Source organism: Gambusia affinis, linkage group LG04, assembly GCF_019740435.1.
Source record: "Gambusia affinis linkage group LG04, SWU_Gaff_1.0, whole genome shotgun sequence".
NCBI classification, from domain to species: domain Eukaryota; kingdom Metazoa; phylum Chordata; class Actinopteri; order Cyprinodontiformes; family Poeciliidae; genus Gambusia; species Gambusia affinis.
Genome location: NC_057871.1, coordinates 29,715,654 through 29,739,627, shown reverse-complemented (window position 1 = coordinate 29,739,627; position 23,974 = coordinate 29,715,654). Strand labels below are relative to the sequence as shown.

The 23,974-nt window shown below is 38.6% G+C and overlaps 1 protein-coding gene across 7 annotated transcripts in view; it reads right to left on the bottom strand.

The window, feature by feature from the left end:
* fat1a (FAT atypical cadherin 1a) overlaps window positions 1-23,974 on the bottom strand; it is a 95,726-nt gene that overhangs the window by 49,891 nt on the left and 21,861 nt on the right. For all 7 annotated transcript variants that reach the window (XM_044112914.1, XM_044112919.1, XM_044112920.1 and 4 more), the window contains exons 3-5: window positions 19,635-19,949; window positions 6,791-6,852; window positions 76-405 (exon numbers count right to left, since the gene is read on the bottom strand). In XM_044112914.1, the coding sequence (XP_043968849.1) occupies window positions 76-405; window positions 6,791-6,852; window positions 19,635-19,949 (707 nt within the window). The remainder of the gene's footprint in view (window positions 1-75; window positions 406-6,790; window positions 6,853-19,634; window positions 19,950-23,974) is intronic.

The window sequence follows — 23,974 nt, the reverse complement described above, 5'->3', positions numbered from 1 at the left end:
GCTGTCATTTTTTACAGCTTAATGAACGACTCATGTCGGAATCGGGATCATAAGCCTTTTTGGGTAAACACTCACCGTGAGGATGTCGTATTCTCCGGCAGAGGAGAACTTCTTGGATGACACCAAGCCGGTCTTGGGTTCAATAAAAAACTTGCCATGTTCATCTCCTTCCTCAATGCTGTAGGAAATTTCGGCATTGGGCCCGACGTCCCGATCAGATGCAATCACCCGATACACAGGGTCTCTCTTTGTGGCTCGCTCTCTCTCGGGTCTCTCGCGCTCTGGCAGTCGGATCTTGTAGATCTTCTCCAGGAACAGCGGCCTGTTGTCGTTGTCGTCCAGGACCTGGACGATGACGCGGACGGTGGTGGATTTGGGAGGAACGCCGTGGTCTGTGATGGTTATCTGAGGAGACACAACGAAGATTTTTAAAGATTTTTGAAATATTATCTTATTCAGCCAACTTTATACCACACCCCATCTCTGGCATTCTCAACGTCTCTTTTCTGTCTTCTAGAGTCATAACCTGGGAGTGGACTTTGAAAATAATCAGATTTTTTTTTTTTTTTTATGGTCACAGTATATAGCCAATCAGAAACCTCTGAATGTGTTGTAAAACTGTATCAGCTCCAAAAACTATATATATATATATATATATATATATATATATATATATATATAAAAATAAAAATAAAAAGTCCCAGGAGCAAAAAAAAAAAAACAACAACAAACTTTTCTTTATGAATAACGTATGCAATATAAAATAAGTTAAATTAATAAAGAAATAAGTATCCATCTGAATAATAACTAAATATGCAAAATATGTGTATTTAGTGATCAAACAAAGATCTTATTCCTTTGTTGTCCAAAAAAACAATTAATTGATTTGTAATAAATTTATCACAGTTAATCAGGGAAAATAGAAAATTTACTAGGATTTTATTTTCATACATTTTGGACAATCAAAAGTAGGCTGTGTTACAGTAACATTGATAAAACAAAAGATTAGCCCAGAATTATTCTTACCCCATGAAGATGTAGAAGTAGTCTGTTAAATTTAGTCTGACTAAAAATCAATATTAATGTTTTTTGTTTTTTTTTTATGTTTTGGAGTCACCCAACCAGAGACCTGATTTGACAGAGAGTCTGAGAAGGAGACTAAAGATTAGGGTGATGACTAAGAGGCATTCCAACCTCAGTGACCTGGAGCTCATCACAAAGGATAAATCTTTATAATAGCAACAAAAAAATATGCAAAAAGAGGGGGTGAAAACTGAGGTTTCCATTGATTATTGAATAAACATCTCAATAATTTTCCCCTTGCTAGTTTTTAATAAAAGTTTTTTTTTTTTTTTGTTTGTTTTTTTTAAAGCTAAAACTGATCATTCTTTTTGCTATCAGTTAAGGTAAACTTTTTGGTTTACTAAAAATTATTTTAAGCCCAAATCTACCAAAGGTATGAAACTTGTTCGTATTCATAATTGCAGCACCAGCTGCTCTCATCTCTGCTGAGTCAAAAGTAAATAAAGTGACTTATTGTTGCTCATTCTCTGAAGTGCTCTGGGTAAAAGACAATGTGAAACTGATTTTAAAAAATCCTTTATAGAGCCTTGATTGAAGTCATATGTTGATAGTTGCTCTGTAAGGCTTTTTTTTTATTTTTTTTTTTTGGAACAATGATTCACCACGTCATCATGACTTTTGTCAGATGAGCTTACAATCCCTGAAGCTCACTGAAAAGAAAAGCAGCCACAGGCTGACCTAAACAAACAAAACTAAATCCCACAGCAAAATGGGATCAGGGATTACTGGGCGCTGGAAGAAGTGCCACCATTTCCAGCTATGAGCTGAGAAAAAAAAAATACAATTTAAGTGAAGGAACAAATGTCACAGGCATTTAAAACCATCTGCTAAGTACTTTACTAAAACAGTCAGCACTCCGCAGCCACACACACCATTTGCTGCCATACTTTCAATTACTAAAGTAATGTGTTTCTGCTTTTCTCGCAGTGTCTGCAGCTGTCCATGCTGCTCACATGAGCGGAGTCAATTAAACTGGCTGACAAGAAACTTGAACGAGAATGTCTCTCTGAGGGATGATGCAGGGCGTTTGTGCTTTCCCTGCACAGTGTCACGGAAAATGTCGTGATAAACGTACTATAAACAAATTTGTTTTCCAGCTCTCTGGATGCCTGATATAAAAAAATATATATAAAAGGAACCATTAAGAATGCTGCAGCTGTTTTGCTCTTCCCGTAGATTTGCTAGTTATTTTTAAGCATAAGCGCGTTAAACAAGCTAATACACAAAAAAAGCCAGAGTGCCTGTTTGGAAATTATTTAATGGTGATTTCGGGTTGTTAACCAATAAACAGGGTTTTATATGTGCTGATGTTATCAGAGCACATTGCAAGCTTTAAGCTTTATGAGCCCGCCGCACTACACCTTCTCTGAAGTCCATGCAGCACACATCCCAGACCCTACCGTCGTTTCTGAGGTGTTTCTAATTATGATGGATGTTTTAATGTGGAAGAAGACTTTTCTGGAAACAACTGTTTGTTAAGAAAGAATAACTCACAAAGTCAAAATTATTATATGTTTATATGTTCACTCAGATAATTTCAAGCCTTTATTTTTGTTCATAATGAGAATTTTTCAACTTATGGCTAATGAAAACGTTTAAAAATAGAATATTCAGGCTAGTTAGAATGACAGCGCAGCTCAATGTGCTAATGGTAGAGAAACGTTTAAGCAACAACCTGCCCTGGGGTCTTTCTGCATGGAGTTTGCATGTTCTCCCTGTGCATGCGTGGGTTCTCTCTGGGAACTCCGGCTTCCTCTCACAGTCCAAAAACATGACCGTCAGGTTAATTGGTCTCTCTAAATTCTCCCTAGGTGTGAGTGAGTATGTGCCTGATTGCATGTCCTGTCTGTCTTTGCGACAAACTGATGACCTGTCCAGGGTGACCCCGCCTCTCGCCCATATATATATATATGTGCGGTGGGCAGGACTAAATATTAGCTAAATCGGCCAGAGTGCATGTTGGCAAAAGCTCTAGGCAACAGATGTGAACGGCCCATTTACCTCTGCTTTAACATCACAATAGTTCCCTGCAGTCCCAGGCCTGAGTAATCGGCATGTCCTGGCATGTCCCACTTTTGCTGTTTACCAAGCCCCCCCAACCCCCTATCACTCGCCCCCCAACCCCCTTCCTGTGGATGAAGGTCTCTGATCCTGCCGCTTGAGCCTAGACCCGGAACAACAAGAGCAGCTTTGCTTCTTTCTGAAATTCCCCCACTGCTTTTAGCTCTCTCTCCCTCACACACAGACACACAACAGCTACCAACCCCCATATTCCTCATCATAAAAGCTGAAGGCCTGCTGTGTTCCCTCCACCTCGTCTTGGCATTTAGTGGAAACAATGCCGACACTGCCCCCACCCTAATTGCTTTGCATGTTCCACATGGCTCCACATGTTCAGTTTCTTCTCCTGCAACAAGTCGCTGTAGAAGTAGAACTCCTCAGCAACACTTTACACTGACTTTCTTCTGCCAGAGACCAGCAAAAAAAGCAACAAAAAAAAAAAAAAAAAACGACTACATGTTACGTTGCTATTTCTTAAATAGCAACATAAAGAGCTTCTTGTTGAATTTTAAATAATGCGAGATGAACGGGAACAAATTGCCTTAGTTGCTATGGTTTCAATGAAATGTCAAAGCTGATATCGCTCATTTTCTTGAAACTATCCCACTCTCAGTGATCAACAAAGCCACTTAAATGGAATGTGGTATAAAACTTTTAAAAATGCTTTTATGCACAAAAACTAAATTTCTCATTAAAATTCTGTGATGCAGTAATTTATAATAATTCGTAAAGTACATTTAAGACTAACCTCAATTCCAACAAAATGCTCACAAGAAAAGTATAATTATAAGTAGCCAATAAAAGAAAATCAGTAAGTAAGTAAAGCACAGTTCAAATACTAATTAAAAGCAAACCAGAAGCAGCGAACACGAGGAAAAATCCTTCTGCGGGGAGTAGTTCACAGTCCCAGACAGATCTAAAGGCCCAGTCTGCTTTGGTTTTTAGCATGAACACTGAAACATGTAAAATTATCCAAAGTTTATATTGGATCCTAAAATAACACAAATGTTATTAGGCCCACTTTGACTAAGAACCCAGGAGATTTTTTTTTTTTTCCAGAACTAGTTTTCCTGGGCCGTCTGCACTGGGCAGAAGCTCCTCCTTGTGCAGGACTCTCTCAGAAACAAAATGTGAAAGTGTATCATAATCACATCAAAGTTAGGCCAGCATGCAATCTGCACACATTTTTCACAAATAAAACTTGGGGTGTGTACCAAAGAGGCATAAGAGCACAGATGCAGCAGCAGCAGTGTCTTGTTTCCTATAAATCTGCTGAGGACCCACAGTAGTTGTGGTTCTTTTATTTCTGCCACAGAAAATAAACGGCTTTAAAACCCAACATTAAATCTCTAGTTATCACTCTAAATTAAGAATTTATTTGTTCTATACCACATACAGCTGAAAACAGATGGTGATATCTTTTACAGCTCCACATATCAGAACATATTAACTTTAGGACATTTTGAACTTTGAAATGCTTAATATCCTCCTTACACAAACCTCCATTTAAAAGTTCAGAGTAAATGGTTAAGTAGGGCATGTTTCTGTGGTAAAATCCTGAAACTAGGAGAAGGTTCATATGTGGAAACACACCTACTGAAGGGAAACTTGGATTATTTTTGCTTCAGTAAGATGACATGAGGCTGGAATTTGCAGGCTTTTCTAGCAACAAAGTAAAAACAGTTCCAGGACAACATTACAGTTACCAATAACCCAACAAACACGGATGAGACCAAGTTGTGAAACATATCCTCAAAGTCCTGTTGTGGCGAGTAAGTCGTCACCTTAGAAAGCAACATTGACAGAAATGATTCTGTCTAAAGAACTAAAAGCAGATCACTGCTGTTTTGAATGGCAAAATAATACAGTGATAGTCAGCAACGCTGTAAAACTCCCCTTTTTAATGGGAAATTCATCTCTATCCAATGCGTCTATAATACAGTTTTGTATAAACTAGACAGATACAGCTTGAGCAGGGAAACACATTTTTGTTTTCTGAATACTCATCAGAACATTGGTATCCTTGTGGTGTCAACTGCAAGAATAAGAGTTTAGTCCTAAATCACAGCTCTGTGGCATCCCTCATCTATAGCTGCATTTCCATTAACCAAAACTGAAATTATGAAAACAAACCAGCTTAATGTAAACACACCAATTAAAAAAAAAAGTCAAATGACCAACAACCGGATGTTACTACTGACAGAAACAACAAAGAAGACAACAGGAAGTAGTAGGATGATGATGGTTTGTTTGTTTTGTTCTTTTTAGGACAATGGCTCCACCAGAGCTCTGACAGCATCACGGTTAATAAAAAGTTATGTGTAAATCCAACGTGTTGAATCCATAGGTCTCCTGTAAAATGGCTGACTACAGTGTTTCCAAAACACTCCATACATAGTCACTCCCAAGTAGGTGGGGCTTGTTGCGCCAATGCCTAAATAAGATCCTGACGTCTCCTTAGATGATGAGCACTACTGTTACATACTGAACTACTTAATTTGATGTTGTTTCTTATTTATGGAAATATTGCAACTGCAAAATAGTCCATATTGGTCATCAGAATAATATAGACAAAGATTTGCGCACATTAGTAATGAAAAGGCAGCTTATGAAGGGGCTGAGAAATAACAGTAAATAGATTTCAAAATTTAAAAACCAGAGCAGAAATCTAATCACAAGCAAATTATGGATACTGCTTAACATTGGAATCAAATGTCTCTGGAAACATTCAAAAAGATTCAAAAACAACTGAAGTTGGTCTTGGACGACACCACTACCTTTTATACTGAGAACTTTACTCACATGGAAGATGCAGCAATCTACACTCCTGAGCAGAGTAGATATGGTATTATGATGTTATCCACAACATTACAAATAAACTATTTTTCTCTACTCTTCCCTGTATACATCCATATATTCATTTTCAGTCCTGTAGTTTAGCTGGTGTAGTGAAGAAGGAGCAGAGCAAAATAAGAGCTACACCTCTGACAGCAGCAGACTCTAAATGTAACAAAGAAATCATGGCTTTGCCAACATGCTTTCATCAATAATTAAAAGGCGATCAATCTGGTCTCTGTCATCCATAGAAATACAATTAAAAGAGTGATTACAAACATTGGCTCTGTGGTGTGAAAGAGGAAGGGAGGCATTGAGGGAGGGCAGAAATGTGCTCAATTAAATACCACAAGTTTAGACATTGGCCTGGTAGGTTTACAGTAGTTTCCTGTCTCAGCCTGCTCCATCCTTCATGAGACGGAACATTGGGAAAGAACAAAGGAACAGTCACCAGCCTCTCCCACACACCTCTGTCTCCATCTCTCTCTCTCTCTCTGCCCCGACTGGAAATCGGTAGGAGAAATGACTCCTGAAAGACCGTTCTTGCATATCTATGAAGACTTCTCGGTTGGGAACATGTGGCATTCGGTCAAAGTTGGCCTGGAAAGGCCAAACCTCACAGATGGAAAATCCCCAGCTCCCCAGTTCAATTTTGTGTTTTCTTTTCTCTCCCTTTTTCTAAGTAGCTGAATATGTTAACCTTTCCATTTTTCCCTTATTATGATGATTGTACATTAATTAATTTCAAACCAAGTTATTCTCATAGTAATAAGATCGAGAGGAAAATATCAGTCAAAGTAAAATTTTGTACCTCAAGTATGTGCTCGTCTTGTTGCTCCCTGTCAAGTTTCCTCGACGTGGTGGAAACCAAACCTGTTGGAGACAATTAACAACAAAGGAAATACATTAAAAGATATGAATATAAAACAAATCAGTGATGCAAATAATAAAAGGAAATGACTAACTTTCTATTATTAAGTGAGGTGAGTATGCCTGTTGTGATAACAAATTTTGCTGGACAATAAATTGTCCCAGAACTTACAGCCATAAATGACAACATTGTTGTTTTGAGATAATTTTCAAGCAATACAATAGTACTAACAGCATAAAAATGCATTCTCAAATTCTCAAAAATCAATAAACTTTAAATTCAAATGAACATTTAAACAGTGGAACTAGATGACATTTGGAATATCCAAAATAAATCAAGAAAACAATAGAAAAAACTAATAAAATTAATTATGAAGCCTCCGTAAACAAAATTATCTTTTTAAAAAAAAGGGATAATTGAGACCAAAACACCAGACTGAAGATTGTTATCATTCAGTTTTTGGTAAAGAGAGAGAGGAAAAAAAGAGAAAAATTATAAATCAAGCAAATGAAAATCATTGAGTTTCTTTTACTTTATCATGCAATTAATTGATTAACTGTTTATTGTGACAGAGCATAAAGAAGCCCAGTGACAGACAACCGGAACTTGCCAGAATTTGGCCCAGATTGACTTGAATGAAGTGAGAATGTTCATTAGTTTTTCATAATAACATTTCTGACAATGTTGCAAATGTCTGCATTTCTGCAGTTTAAAGTCCACTGATGAAAACATGTTGCAACTGTTTGTTGCAACCCTGTGAAATACAACTGCATCACCACAAAGCATGCAAATATGGAAGTAGTTTTGATAATGCTTCTCTTGTAAAATTTTCGTGCTTGAAGTGCAGACAGCCATTCCTGGCAGAGTCGTTTTTTGCAGTATGTTTTGTAAAACAATGCCACTAAGTAAGAAATCATTGTCATTTTCATTAATTGTTTCTTCCTAGTCAGGAAGGAACAACAGCTGACAAACACTGCGATGGTAGAAAGTGATGGCAACAGCATCTGACTGGAAAAAAAAAAAAGAGGTGAAAACAACTTTAACAATGCTACAGCTCACCGTAGGGTGAACTAATCCGAACCCCGCTGGTTACCTCATCAGTTTGAGTGACATGTCTGAGTTGGGGGGAGCACTTTGCCTGTGGTCTTCTCCGTTGCTAGACAGCCCCCACTCCCTATACTGAGACATGTGTGAAATATCACAAAGATCTGCAAATAGTACCCATACAACGGCGCAGGCCTGACACCCTACTTTTAGTTTCTCCACAAGCTGAATAAATAGATGGCTCGGTCAGACATCAGACACCACAGAAAGTTCAGAAAAGCTTCTGCTGTTAGTTTGGATGCTGTAATGGACTTCTTTCATTTGATTTAAAAAATAGCTGACTGATGTCATGTGACATCAAGCCTAGAGAGAAGCTTAATAGTGAAAGTACAAACTGGAGTCTTGAGTTTCTTGTTAATGTAATTTTGCACCAAAGACACAAACAAGGCATGAGCAGAAAGAGCGGGGGGTGGAAGGGTATTGCTCCATTCTCCATTATAGGCAGCGTTCAGCACTCACTCCCACTGTAATTGCAACTTTGTAGAGACTGAGTGTAGAGTAGGCATGCCAAGTCCAACCGCACCGGAGTTTTATGCCTGCCACAGTGCATTTGATTAGCATAAAGCAAAGGATTTCGGAAACCCAAGCCCATCAGTGGCACATATGCCTGCAACAAGAATAGCTGGCCACAACTTATAGGTCCACAGAAATAACCATGCCTTGCACCGAGATTGAGGGATATGAGAGAGGCTCTTTTTTCCCCCCCTTTATATAATCCTCTCGGTCTTGGGCTTTATTTAATCTTCAGAGTGAGCTGCTAAGATGTAAGTCCCCGCATATTTACTCAGAAAAATTTTATTCTTGAAGGTGCAACCTCTGTATATTTTTTGCTCTACTTTCCAATACCACTGGCCTAATTTACATTTTGCAAAAGCTGCGACTTACATTACAAATTTAAATTTAAAAAAATGTACATAAAGAGAAATAGAAAATTTCTTTCTCTCTCAGCGCACAGTTGGGGAAACAAGATGTTCCAGCAGTGACATCACAAATCATGTAGAGTAAATGTGTGGTTCACGCTGAGATTATTCTTTGCCATGTTGCACGGTGTCTCGAGAATTATCATCAAAACAAATAGTTCTGGTGTGCCGCATCAAAACAGGCCACACTGACCAATTATTCATGTGCTCCAGCAAGACCGGAGATGATGGATGATCGTGTTTTCTGCCTCCCCTGTGCGCTGCGTCAGGCAACTCTTCACTTAACATGAACTCTGCAGTGGAATACAGATGGCATTTTTCACACCAAATCTGATATATTATTTATCTGCTGCTTAATCAGCATTAACGTGGGCGCCGTTAAAGCTACAAATATTATAATAACAAACATAAACAATAATCCGCACGTCAATCCTTTACGTGAAAGAAAATTTGAACGAAGCTGGCGAAATACACAAATGCCGAGCGTTTACTGCATAAACTCAAGCTTGTGATTGGAGTAGTTTACACTTCAAATGTGTTGACAGGTTGTATATTCCTTCTGGTTACAGCCGCTTGTATGGATGAGAAGGTGTTTGAAATAAGATCTTGTTAGAGAGCAGAGAACAAAGAGCTGGATATGAAGAAGAATTTATGCCTTCTCAAATTGCAGCTATGTTTCCATTAAATTACGCAAACTTAAATTACACAGAAAAAATTTGCTCAATGGAAACGCCAATATCAACAAATCTGTTTTCAATCAAAGGTTTTTGCGCTAGAAATGAGGTGGGTTTTATCAAATTAGATGCATTTTGCAAAAGGGCAATGGAAAAAACTTTTTGTCACATCACAAAGGTTATATGATCAACAGCCAGATGTTACTACTGGTGAAAACCATGAAGAAGACGACAGGAAGTAGTCGGAAGATGATGGTTTGTTTTTGTTTTTTTGGGCAATGTTCAGCTGGCTCCACCAGAGCTCTCACAGCATCACAAAGTTCATAAAAAGCTGCGTGTCATTCCAACATTTTGAATCCAAAACTCTTCTGTAATATCTCCCACTATAATTTCCCCAAAACGCTGCATACAGACTCACTCCCAAGTAGCTTGTTGCTTCAACATCTGAATAAAACACGGACTGATCGATGAACGCTGGCGCCATGGATAATTTATGAATATGTATTATGTAATTGTTCACATCCGTCATTGCCATGAGTATTGATTTTATTAATGTTAATTTCTTTATGAAGAATCCAAAGTATTAAGTAACATTAGACCTAATAGAAAAATATAAATTATTTTTATATTACCCAAAACAACTTAAAATGACTGGGATGAGTTCTTCACAGAGTGGAAGCTTTTCAGGATCTTAACCAAACCATCAGACATTTTACTCCTTATAGATAGAATCGTTGAAGTTTAATAAAGTACTCCACATCAGTCAGGACTGATGTGATGTTAACTGTTGAGTTTATTCAACCAGTTGAAAAGTTTGACCTCTCACAAAGGCAGAGCTTGAGCCATGAGATTTTCTGTAATTGAAACAAATCAAGATGCAACCCAGATTCTGTCAGACTGAGACTTTGGTAAAGTTTAAGTTATTATTGTCATCCTAAAATGAGAGACTATTTCACAATTTGTGCATGAATGATTTATGAAACTTTTACTTGATTTTTGAAGAAAAGAAAAGACTATTAGTTTTCCCCAAATTCTTATTTTAATCTGTTTGACCTTGGCATGGTGTGCTGGGTGTATCATTAAGCTGCTAAACACAAGCACTTAGGCAGTTTTTGTAACATTTTGGAGCCAAATTCCTTTGGGTAAATTCATCTGCTGGTAGTTACACTGTGCCGTGCTGTTCTCCGAGTTTGGTGAGGGACACTTGCAGTATAATCAACAACTTCACAAAAAAAACCAGCTGAAATGCTGAGCCGGAGAACTAGCCCACTCGATGCTACGCCTTTATTGAGGCGTAGCATTCATTGAGCCCAACGCAAGCAACTTTAACTGAAACCAGCTTAGTATGACCATCACTGAATTTGATGAATTTGAATACATATGCATATATATTTATTTATTTATTATTGTGAAGGTTGAATTCTGTTGAAGGTGTCCTGAGGTTTCTGTCAAGCCAATCCTAAACCCACAACAAAGGAACAAAGTGAAGCCAAAATAAATTGGACTGAAATACTCCATTTTACTGAAAATTAAAGAAAAATAAAACAACACAATAAGTTCTTGAACTCCGTAATAGACTACAGAAGAGTTTCCTTTTGCTCAGGACATATGGGGATATGTTGTAAGAAAACAAAGAGCTGTCTGTCGACTCACAAACAAAACAAAACAAAACAACAACAACAAAAAAATTCAAACAGAACAGAAATGTTTCTGTGCAGCAGTGGGTTATTTTCCAGCCTTTCATGTTCCCCACAATGGAAAGTCAGTTACAGCCGAGTCAAAAATGAAATCCTGATTTTGTGGCTGCTGTAAACCAAGCCCGTGTTTTGGCTTGATATACTCGTGTTGGCTGTTGGTGCATTTTTGTTTGATATTCTCCCAGCTGGCTCCTTTATGTACCACTGTAGGATCTGTAATATTCAACTACTGATATTGCTTTCAGGAAATTATTCACAGCTAAACTCTCCAAAAAGTTATTAATCCAGCAAGGCCAGACAGTCACCAGAGAAGGACTCAAGAATCTGTTGGCAACTGTTGCTCTAGTCAATAAAGGTGCATACCTTTCTGTCACTACCTAAACGTTAAAGTACCGTGAAATAACTGGTTTTAGAGCCAGGGCTGACCAAAGAAGAACACACACATACACACACATAGAGACTTGGGCTGACAGTAATTACAGCCATGCTGGTTTGAGACGGGGAGTAAAACAACAGTGAAGGAACAGTGGCACTCTCCACCATGTCCTCCAGAGCTACCGCGAGTGTTCAGCTGGAGACCTGAGGGGGATCTGGGCATCCTGGAGGCCATTGGTGTGCTTTGTCTTGGCACACTGTCACTGTGATTAGCAACATTAAGAGTTGCACACATTTCCATGTGGTGCAAAAATCAGTCAGTGGTAGACTAATACAAAGCCAAACCGTTGTGGTAGAAGTAGGAGCCGCTTTCTTCCTTTCTTTGTTTCTTTTTTTCTTCTTTTTTATTAAATGCAGCCAACCGGGAAATGCTGAATGTTCACTTTTATTGTGCAATGCTTGGCTGCTAAACTAATCCCCGCTTCAGAAACATTGATTACTACTAATAAGCAGGTCTGCATAAGCTACAGTAGATACCTTTATAAACACATTAAGGTAATAAGAAAATGAACAGTGTCAAAAGAGACTGTTTACAGTGGGACTGAACTTTACCTGCATCCATTTTTTAGTATGTAACTCCTATTAAAAATATGTTTCTTACGTATTTGTTAAAACCGTCACTGTTGCCTTGCAGCAAGAAGGTCCTGGGTTTGACTCCCAGGGCGGGGCCTTTCTGCATGGACTTTGTATGCTCTCCCTGCGCATGCGTGTGCTCTCTCCGGGTACTCCGGCTTGTGACTCTCAGGTTTATTGATGAGGTGTGAGTGTGTGTGCGTGCCTGGGTGTTTGTCCAGTCTGTCTCTGTACTGCCCTGTGATGGAATGGTGACCTTTCCAGGGTGACCCTGCCTCTCGTCCGCTGACCACTGGAGATAGGCACCAGCACCCCTCATGACCCCACTAGGGATAAGTGAGTTAGATAATGGACGGATGTCACCATGTTATGACAGTGTAGTTAGTGTAAGACAGATAATCTGTGAAAAAAGTGGAGCTCCTCTGCCTTCTCTAAGTACTAACCAGAAACAATCAATCAGAGCCAGCAGGATGGTCTTAGTGTTGCCAATAATGCCCATGTACGACCCACTCTCACACTCTAAGTCATATGTGATATATTCAACATTTTTATAAAAAGTGAAAGTAACTTATACTTGATTGTGCTATAAGATGGCACTATGTGGAAAACCTAAAATACTGGGAAAATTACTAATAACTTGGGTACCATGTGGCTCAGTGGTAAAACTGTGCAGCACACAGAGGCTTAAGTCATGGCCTTACCCTTTCTCCTGCTGAGCAACAGATGAATAAAGGCCACTAGCAGCAAACAAATGTCTCCAGAGAGCAGTGAAAAGCGGTTGCTGTCAAATTAGCGGAAACACCAGGAAGTTGTTGGAAGTATGCCTTTCCTATCTCCCTTCCCCTGACAGTGGCCACTGCTTTGTTAAACCACAGATAAGACCGCAATGTGGGTGTATTCTCCTTCACAAGCTTGTAGAAGGAAACCCAAAAGGGCTACCCTGAGTCAAGCAGTTTAAGGTCAGTGGTATCAAATAATAATGAAATGTATTCTGTAATAAAAATTGTGTTTTAAAAAAACCACCTCTCCCATTATTCTGGCACTTAGCAAATATGTATATAAAAAAAGATGGTAATCGCAATTGGCCTAAAATGGGAATGCTTATTCTGATTTCACATCAGACAGTGTGAAAAAAATGCCTTTAATATAGTGTATGTTAGCTTGTTGTTTTGATTGGAGTTAAAGGAGCCATTTAAAGGTAAGATGCTGAGATATCTGATCAGATACGAGTTCTTATCAGCTGAGCCTGACAGTCTGACGACAGCAATAAGCCTTCAGTCTAAAGTGAGGTTTTCATCGGCACCAACCATAAATCTCACGTGTCTGCATGTCATAGATTAATGATAATCTATTAGAAAAAGTCAATTAGTCAGTTCTGGGGCTATTAGGGTAGATAAAGATAGTCCAAATGCTTTATGTATAGGTTGTATAGCAATAACAGGAAGTAGCATAATGATCATGAGCATTTAGTGGAGTAGGAAACAAATCATAAAAATCTTTGCTGCAGCTTTAACTCCTCTGATCAGGTATAGTAAGCTTCCTGCTGTGTGGGCATGCATGTGTGTGTGTGTGTGTGTGTGTGTGTGGATGTTGATTCCGACTGCCTGTTCTGCACTGGCACTCCTTCTTAACACAGATGTGTGCACTGGCATAACACCTTAGGTCAAAGTCTGTTGCAGAGCACAGGCATTTCAGAGGAGGCAGGAAATGATTCAGCGGGTAATGAACACTGCTCACTCTCCCACAGAAGAAAGGTGAAAAACCTGCCTGAACAACCCCAGAAAGCTCGGAATGCTGACATATCAGCCTGAAGAGAAAATAAAAGTCGACGAAAGGCGGGCCGGCCATCTGAAAGTATTTTTTTGTGTTTTGTTCTACTTTCACCCCCAAAGTGTTAAATCTTCCTTTGAATCTTCATCCATTCAACCACTAGCACTGAGAAACAAATCAGTTTATTTTTCTAAGATCCCACTGAGACAAATAAACTGACAACATACCCGTTTCAGTTCTCCTTAGCAGGGTTAGAACAGTTTTGGATTTTTCATTATAGTTTTGAGTTTTATTTAGTAATTACAGTAGTAATTTTCATTTTGTCACACTTTGGTTAATTTTTAGGTGCAGAATTCAGAAAGTAACATATTGGAATTATGTTTACTTCCGAACAGACGATACCATTTTCAAAAAAAGGATTAAAATGACTTAAACCAAAGTTTTTTTTCCAACTTTTGCTGCTGCCGTTTTGTAGACTGACACGAAGTGAAGTAATTTGCGAGTGGCTGACTTAAACCACCTGTGTCAATTTCACATCAGTAAAAAAAAATTGATTCATAAACACAAAAATGACAGATATTATATCTATAATCCCGGTATGTTTTAGGTGGTTCTATAAACGCACAATATAGTTCCGGTTAGCCACAGTTTTACCCCATTAATCACTCTTTTTATTTATTGGATTTCACAGAAATGCTTTCTTAATTGTGTGAGTTTAGTAACTGTAAGAACATTGGTCCTGAGGCGTCCAATCAAAGTTGAAGAGCTTAAAACAACTGTTGGAGGGGATAAGATGTGAGCAGATGAATCAGCACTGATTCAAAAGCACTCTTTTCAAAAGTGAGACTGGCACAATATTCAGATTCAACTATCTGGAACTGATACAGAAAAGCTAATTCATGCAGCTGACAGGGATCATTTTCTCTCTGTGCAGCTCAGGTTTTCTTCCCCTTTGGGACTCTTTTAGGAGCGAGGTTACATCAAGATGTTTTGTTTTGCATTTTCCAACGATGGCGGCGGCAAAAATGTGAAACGAAATACATGAAAAATGGTCGACGAGCTGGGCTTGCACTTACACGACAAAATAGATTTAGGGAGCTTGGCAAAAAGAATTACTTTTATCCAAGGCTTTAGTGAATCTGTAAGGGAAAATAAAATAATAAAAAAAAAGGTTGACCAGCACCACCCAAGGCGTGAAGTGCTTGTGCTGTATATATGTGAGGGCAGAGCCGGCAGCAGCAGACCATGGCCCATGATAGATCTATTTAGCTTGGAACACAGGTCTATGAAGTTTCAGAAGCCGCACAAAAACACAGCCCTGTATGTCTTTTCCTTTTTCCCTCCCCTTTGTAGATGTGCCAGGACACTGCCTGTGCCTTCAATGCAAATTTAGAAGGTATAATTACAGAGATGCATGTAGTAAATTTAAATCTTTTCCAAAAGAAAAAAAAAAAAACGAGTAATATGCGGCGAGATTGCTGCATGGACTTTAAGATGTGGGGAGGTGTTGGGACTATTTTTGCGTTGGTTAATACCGCAGATTTAAATTCATTTTTAAAAATGATTGTAATCATTCCCTGTTTTGTGGGAGAAGTAAACCCACACCGTGCCTTGCAAAAGCATTCATACCCCCATTTTTTGGGGGGGATTGTCTGTAAAGACAAATAATTGTGAAGTGGAGGGACAAGATGTGTGGTTTGCAACATGCTTTTTACAAGTAGCTGAAAATTGTCATGTGCATCTGAACTCAGATGAACATGACAGCTTGCTTGAGTCATTGCTTTGGAGAGTCACCTGTCAACAAAACTGCAGCTGTCACTACCAGCTTTAGACGCAGCCATATTTACCAGATTTAAGTTCAGTCACAGTGGATGACGAGTGTCCTACCACAGGAGACGGAACGGAATGGAACAGAACAGAACGGAATGGAACAGAACAGAACCGCAGAGTACTTCATTTGTCCCTGAGTGGAGAAATTCAGTAAATGCGGCGTGGATGTAAATAGTTTTGGGAGAAAAAACAATTATTCATTATTTTCCAAAAAAAATGAATGTTATAGTGAATGGCAGAAAATCTCTAAAAGTGAATTGATTCTTGTAACATGACTAAATGTGAAAAAGCTCTGTCTCTCAATTCCTATTGTAAAGTAAATCTTACACTTGTTACTGTCTTTTTTAGTTTCCCAACACTTTGCTCCATGCAGCAGACTCGCAAAAAAAAAAAAAAGAAAAGAAAGAAAAGAACTAAATCTCAGAGAGAGAGCAGTGATTCGGTGAGGCTTCCTCTCTGTGAAGCACCGTTAGTCAAACTCACTGTGAGCGTCGCCGGTATCCCGCTGATAAAAGTTTAAACATGCTTTGACATGCATGAATAGGTGTTATCCTTCTACTTCTATGTTATGTTTTCCTTTTTCCTTTGTTCAGTGAGCTCCTCTGACAGTCATAAAATATTTAGTAGATTTAAAATTTTCACTGTAAAGAGATTTTGCCTACGGTGGAAGTGAGCAGGGACTTCATTACATAATCTGAAATTTATATGTGGGGTAGGAACCTTCATCTGATTGCTGAATAAGTGATGGTTTATGAAAATCTGTTAGCACTAACAAAGAAAGCCTGTTTCAGGGGAAATCCAAACACAATGTCATATCTGTGGATAGATGGGAGACAATAATTGTTCATGCCATAATCTCATTTTATCCTGGGTTGATTCTCAATATAAACAGAAAAGCCTAAATACATTTCTCAAAAGCTTTGAAACTGTTTTTTAGCAGATATATTCATTTGTTATTACTTTTATCAGCATGCCGAAGCTGAGCTTTGTTATGCATGCAGACAGAACATGAACCATATGTGCAAACTGGAAAGTCCTCACGACTTTATTCTTTATCTTTTTTTTCTCTCCCTGCTTGTCATGGAGAGTCCAGAATCTCTGCAACTCTGCTTTGGGAGGTAACTTAAATAATGAATCCTTATTTGGTCTGAAAATTCCCATCGCCACTTCCAACCAAAATAACTCCAGTTTGTTGATGTGACTACCTTGAGAAACAAGACCACACACATCAGCAAGGACGAACTGGAGCAACTGCTGCTCTGCAACCCCCCCGCTCCTCCACACACACCCCTCCTGCTTTCAGCTTCCTGATCAGCTCTATTCAACCAAGTGGGCTGCAGCACACAGCTCGTAATTTTGTTAACCTTTCTCTGTGCAGCCTCTTTGTCCTCCTGTCCACTTTAGATTTAACCCCAGTGGAAGCTTTGGATTAGCTTTTAGAGCGTCTCTCTTAAAAGAGAATCTGAAAAGAATCCGTGATTTTCTGACCTTCTAAACTGCCAAGCCATTTTTGCTTATATAACAAACACCACTATAGTTATGAAGGCTGCTGTTCATACTTTGTAGCCACATACAGTTGTATCTTTGAGTGGATGTGAAAGAAGCACAGATTTTGTGGTCAAACTTTTTTTGGGGGTTTTTTTTTTAATGCATCACCACTTCTGATTCGGTGAAGAGTTCCTCGTGACGTCTCCTTCCTAAGAAGTCCTTGCTACTGAGGAAATGTATCTTTTGGTCTTCCAAATTTGTTAAGTTTCTGCTACGTTTTCTAATTTTGAGTAAAGTTCTGTTTGTTTTTAACAAATTTCTGAATCCATGGACTCCATACTTGGAGATAGGCACCAACACCCCTGGCAACTCCAATACGATAAGCGTGTATGATAATGGATGGATGGATAATCAATATAAAAATGTGAGCAGCTTTTTACACTTTTGATGATTTATCTTTGGTTTGTAACTCCTTAGCCCTCGCCCTCGAAATCACCAAAAACGCCTGAAAAGGTATACCCAAATTAAGTCAGCTGCTGTTCTTGAACAATTTGGAGTACATGCAAAAGCTTGGTCTCTTTAGAGATGACAAGCTAAATTTTAAATTTTTGCAGTCAAAAATACATTAACTGTAAGGAGTTTGTAACCATTACGTTTGTAACACAAAAGAATTTGAAATATTTTGCTTCAGCCAGATTTAGTTTAGTTATTCACTTTTGTTTTATTGAATCAGTAGCATTAGCTCGTTTATGCAATGTAAAAAAAACACTTGTAAAATACTATTTTTTTTACAGCATTGTAAACTTGATTTTTGTCTGTTGGTTCTATAACTTAAATTTAATTGTTAATAATTCTGATGAATCTGTTTTCTTTTCATAAATAATCTGAGAAAACATAGAAGTCTTCTTTTCAGCCCAACGTTTAGATCAATACAAAGGTAAATCGTTCTTCAGGTGGGGTTTTGAGACATTATGACACTTAATATATCATATCAATACTACTGTAGGTTAGGCAGGAAAGACTAATGTTTTCTAAACAAGCCAGTAGTCTTAATAAATTGCATATCTTCTCCGTAGCTTTAAAACCACGTGGATTTATCAGAGAAGTTTGTTTTTACATGAAGCTTCATTTTCCATCTATCAAGAGCTCTTTTTCCTGCTCTACCACAAAACACAAGCTGCCTGATCTGCTTTAAAAGAACTCACTGAAATATTAATCGTGACATCACTTCCACAGAACCATGTGAGAACACACTTTAGAGTGTCAGAGCGAAAAAAAACCCCAAAGGCTCTGCCCACTCTTGTGGGTAAAAATACGCTGCTCAGACGGCGCAAAGTTTTAAAAGCAAACAACCAACAGCTTGACTGACACCTGTCGCCTGGAGTTGTGATCTATGTCACACACAGTAAAGAGCTCATTATGTCCGCTGCATTCAAGGCCTTTAAAGATGCCGAAGAGCTATTTCAGGTTCATTTTATCTGTGGACATCTCAAGTGATGAAACTTGAGATGTCCACAGTATCATCTGACACAGAAATAAGGAGAACTGACATTTGTAGTTTAAGATAGTGTAGTTATTAATAAATGAAACCACATGTACATGGATTCTTGGATATGTCTGCTTTTCACATCTTTACCCCAGACTCTATAAAACCATGGCTAAGTCTGAAAGCTGACAGTGAGACCATGGTGCTGTCTCACCACCAATATGCAGACTTATTGTCACTAGGCTGGCTACCAGCATGCATGCACTAGTCACCCACGACTCTAGGTTTATCATGAAAAATGGTTGTCATACAATATCTGTGAACACATTGTATAACACGGAGCTGAAGTTGGTACAGCTCCGTATTTCGGCAGATAGCTAACAATCGATGCTAGTCACCAGCCTCTCCAAAACTAATGCAACTAAGCACTTTTCTTCTCATTTGCAAACCCAGGCCACTTAGTAAGTGGTGCTGGCCTGTTATTAATCAGATCAATAGCTGGCTTTGGCACAGATATAGTCTGTTGTGACAAGGACGTAGCCAATGCTAACACCAGCTTAACCAATGTTAGCACGATCTTATCCAGGCTAGCAGAGAAAGAAGGTAATCCTCTGGGTGACTAGCTTAGGTATGCTTGTCACTAGACTACACTCTCCAAAACTAACACAAGTGAATAGTCTCATTTTTCTGCTCCAGCCAGTAACTTTTAAACAGCTCAGTAGCTAGCTGAAGAATGGAGGTAGCGTCCTGCGGCAAGGGACAGCGACCACTAATGAACAATAGTCTTAATTATGCCAAAATTCTTACCAGTTTTGGTGTTGATGGCAAAGAAGCCCTGTGGATTCCCACTGGTGATCCTGTAGCCGAGTCTGTCACTGGCCTTCGAATCAGGATCAGCTGCGTTAATCTGGATGATCGACACGTCTTTCGGGGAGTTCTCCATGACAGAAGGGTAGTAGACAGGTTCAGAGGTCTGTGGTGCGTTGTCGTTGACGTCCTGCACTTCAATGTAAACCTCAACAAAAGCTGAGAGGGGCACCACACCACGATCCATCGCATAGACTGTTAGCCAGTAGTGTGGTGTCGTCTCATGATCCAGCAGTTCTTGTGTTCGAATGACACCTAGGGCATAAAGACAAACAAAGAATGACTAATCTTTAGAGTTTGCATCATATCTGTATCATGCATCTCTATTGCTTATTTTCAGCAATACACAAAACTGAAAAAAAAGGTGATTCTTCAAATGAAAAATTTATTCATCAACGCACCCTTTCCTGCAACATATCAAGGTGGCACATTAACAACTACCAGTCATTGCTCTCCTGTTTACATTTCCCTGCCATGAAGGGTCTCCAACCTTCAGCTGAGCAAACAAAAGAGCTTTCAAACACACATAGGAGTGGTATGGGATGACAATGGCTGAATGCACTGCTGAATGAGCAGCTCCTCCGACATGAAAGAAACGTATGTGACACAGAACTGGACAGTTATGGGCTTGACGGATGCCACACATTACTGATGGTATAGCTGCCACTGACTCTCAATCGATGGAGAGAGATGTCTGAATGTGACCAGGACCATTAAAGTGCATTGTTGATCTTTCTTTTGGAAAAGCTAAAAGCAAACTTCACGTCAGTGAATTTGCTTTTACTTTTTTACTTTTTATCCCTGTCCAACTCCACTTGGGGAAGCACTCATCGGGTGCTCAGCAGGCACATGCTAGCATGGGGACGGATAAGTGTGAGTAGGTGTGGAAAAGACAGAGGACATTTCTCAGAATTTGCTTCTAACATTGACAATATGAAACTGGAGTGATAATATATATATTTATGCATATATATATATATATATATTAAAGTGAGTTGGGTCTGAGTGACCATAAACCCCTGTAGAGGTTAAACTGATAAACAGTTATTTTCCCTTCTTGGGAAATGCAGCATCTCATGCAAAGCTCTTAAATTACTGAAAAACTATCACTCTTATTACAACAGTTTATTACCCAGATAACATTGCACTTGAAGGTCTCCAATTTTTTTCAACGAACACAAAGTACAGTCATGAAGGCATAATAAAATTTCTATTATATCTGCAAGACAATGGAAGCTCTGTCAGTGCTCCTTTAAAGGCCTTTGTTAGTCAAAGCACTTGAATAACCTCCATAAATTGCATAAGAAATTTATGGTTGTGTTTGAGTGAGCTGTTATCTGAGGCTAATAAAATGAATCCTGCTATGGGAGAGTATTATTAGCAGATATGTGTTTTTCAATTTCAGTTGCTGCCTTGTGTCCATTAGGACCTTTCCAGTCACTGGTGGCTTAGATAAGGAGCCTCTAGAAGACCATAAAAACACATTTCCGATAGCTTACAAAGAGTATCTCAATTGTGCTTCAGCCTTTGTTTGCTCACTTCAACTTACGGAAATGAAATGTGATGCACACAAACTTTAAGCCGTGGGTAATGGATATTTTTAAAGAGATATACTCCACATGACATCTCACAAAATGCTGAAAGTTATCTCATGAGGGGAATAAAGCTCATTTATTTTACACCACTGCTTCAATTTATCTTTCTTGCGTTTAGTCCTGGGATCCTATCTCATCATCAGTCATCATTACAGTTCTCTCAACAAAGGGATTCGAGACAAAAATGTAGCCAGGCAAAAAGAGTCAGCTCAAAAAAAAAAAAAAAGAACTGCCATAATGTTAAGAGCACCTTGGCAAAGATAGAAAGCACCAGGACAACCAGCATGCAAATGAGAGGACTCTGTACACAAAGTTTTCTTAAAGCTCTGGTGTCGCTCATGGATTCCTTCAACACTTTTCATGAGCTTTTAAACTCAATCTAAATCTAATTTAAAAAAGCATAACTTTTGTAATGAAATAAACATCACAAAAAAAAAGATCTAAAAGGCAGGAAGACTACTATAGTCTAGAAGATTATAGTGTAGTATAGTTTAGTAATTGTATGGCATGTGACTCATATCTCAACACTGCAACCTCGTATTTGGATCTACACCCTTCATAAGAAAAGCAAAGACTTGTGAGAGGTAAGCTGCTGACACGTTGGTTCTTACATTATTTTCTATTTACAAATCTATATTTTTTTGTTTGTTTTTTACCCATACTTACTGACACTTAGCTAAAGGATTGATGGTCTAAACAGTTAATGAGTGTCTGACTTATGGCTGACACAGTCATCATGTTTTCCCTAGAAAAAGCTGACCTGAGCTTCACAGAAAACAGTGATTCCTTTGTAGCTTCTGACATTTTTGTTTTCTCCATCCTCCTCTTAGTGACAATGAAAATGGGTGACATTGAGTCTTGTTTCCACCATAGCAACTTCCACACTAGAAAGTATTATTGTCTGCTGGTAAACTGTCAAGATCAAGCTGAAGATCAGTTGGCAGCAAATTCTCTTGTGCTGTTCAACAGCACAGACAGAGCAACTGCATAGGGTATGATGACAATTAGGAATGTAGGCTAGAACTAGCTGTCAAAGAATTTTTTTTGATGGGTCCAAAACATCTATTGAATCCTGGCTAAGCCACTCAAGGCTAATAGTGTGACCGTGATTAAACAGTATTTGAAGTGAGACAGAACATTAAATAGAGTCCAACATAAAAGTGAAAATATCAGTTTATATGTTTATAAAAGACATAAATAGAAAAAAAATCTACCAGGTGAAGATGTGAATTTGGATTGGTGAGAACAATTAGCTTGTAAGCTCAGTGATTTAAGTGACAGACATTGCTGTTGTGAGATACTGCTACTTTTACAACAGATCAGTTTTTGCTTACAAAATGTCAAAATACAAATGATCACTTAATCCTGAACTTCCAACAATTAGAAGGAGACTTTTGTCATTTGATTGCAATTTTTTTTTTTAGGAAACCTAAGATTTTTTTCTTGTTCACACGTTATTTAATGGAGTAAAAAATGATGAAGGAAAAAGCACATATGGAAATCTATCCGCAACTCCTTCTGGGTGGAACAGTCCTTGACAAAGAGGATGAAAGATGAATCTGAAGAATTTAGTTGTCACACCCTTCCCATATACTAACCTACCCAGTAAGGCATGAACAAAACCTGCCCTAAGGCCACAAGGAAAAAGAAACAGGCCACGCAAAAGCCTCTGCCAAGACTGCCTTCCGCTTTTTTTCCCTTCTCTTTTCTTTTCCCTCTGGCTTTGTTCTTCAAAGCTACTTGAGCGCAGCGGCGGTGCCGTTGAGACCTCAGACAGCCAGCAGATTTTTCAACTATCAGGACCAGCAGGTATTTTACGACTGTGTGTACACAGTCTGCAGTTTATTCAATAAAAACTCAACAGTCTATTATTTTAATGCACTGCTATTTGTTTTGAATAAAGCACTTTCCTTTTGATGCTTATTGAATGTCAGGAGATGCACAGTAAAGAAAAATTGAAAATTTAGTACATGCTCAATCCAATATTAAAACGGAGTGAGTTCCTCACCTGCAAGACATAAGTGGACATGTAGCTCGCCGCTCACTGAGGAGCTTACGACGGTAAACGAACTTCCTTTGAGCCACGTCGGCTCATTTTGCTCACCTCTACCCCACATTCCTGTGCCCTCTCAGGCCTCCAGCTCACATGCTTGCATAAACTTTCTCAGTATCGCGCCACCCCCCGACCCCCTTCCCAAAGCCTTGGCAAAATGTTTCAAATTCCTCTACCTCGTTGTTGAGCCTAGTGTAATAGAAGGACTCCTAAACTTAGCTTCTTATTACCCTGCCGCTTGGTTTTCACATCACACCCCACGTTCCCAGATATCTGTGAGTCATATCTGAGTTTTAAGGATTTGAAACCAGCAAATACCTAACATGGGCGAAAAATTTAAGGATCAGAAGAATGTTCCAAGATACTTCTGTGATGTTGCGTATGAAAAATGTAATCTAAAGCAATGACTTTATCCTTAAGGGAAAGCTTTTTTAATGTGATTATTTTAGGACTTGTTTTCTCCTTTGATGTTCATCACAATATATTTTGCTTACATTTAAGAAATTATTGTGATAAATAATGATATTGTCATTTTGAGATCATTTTCAACTAATAATAATAACAATGCCATATTAAAGCAAGTACACCCTGTCAAAAATTTCTAAATGACATTTAACACTGGAATAGAAAAA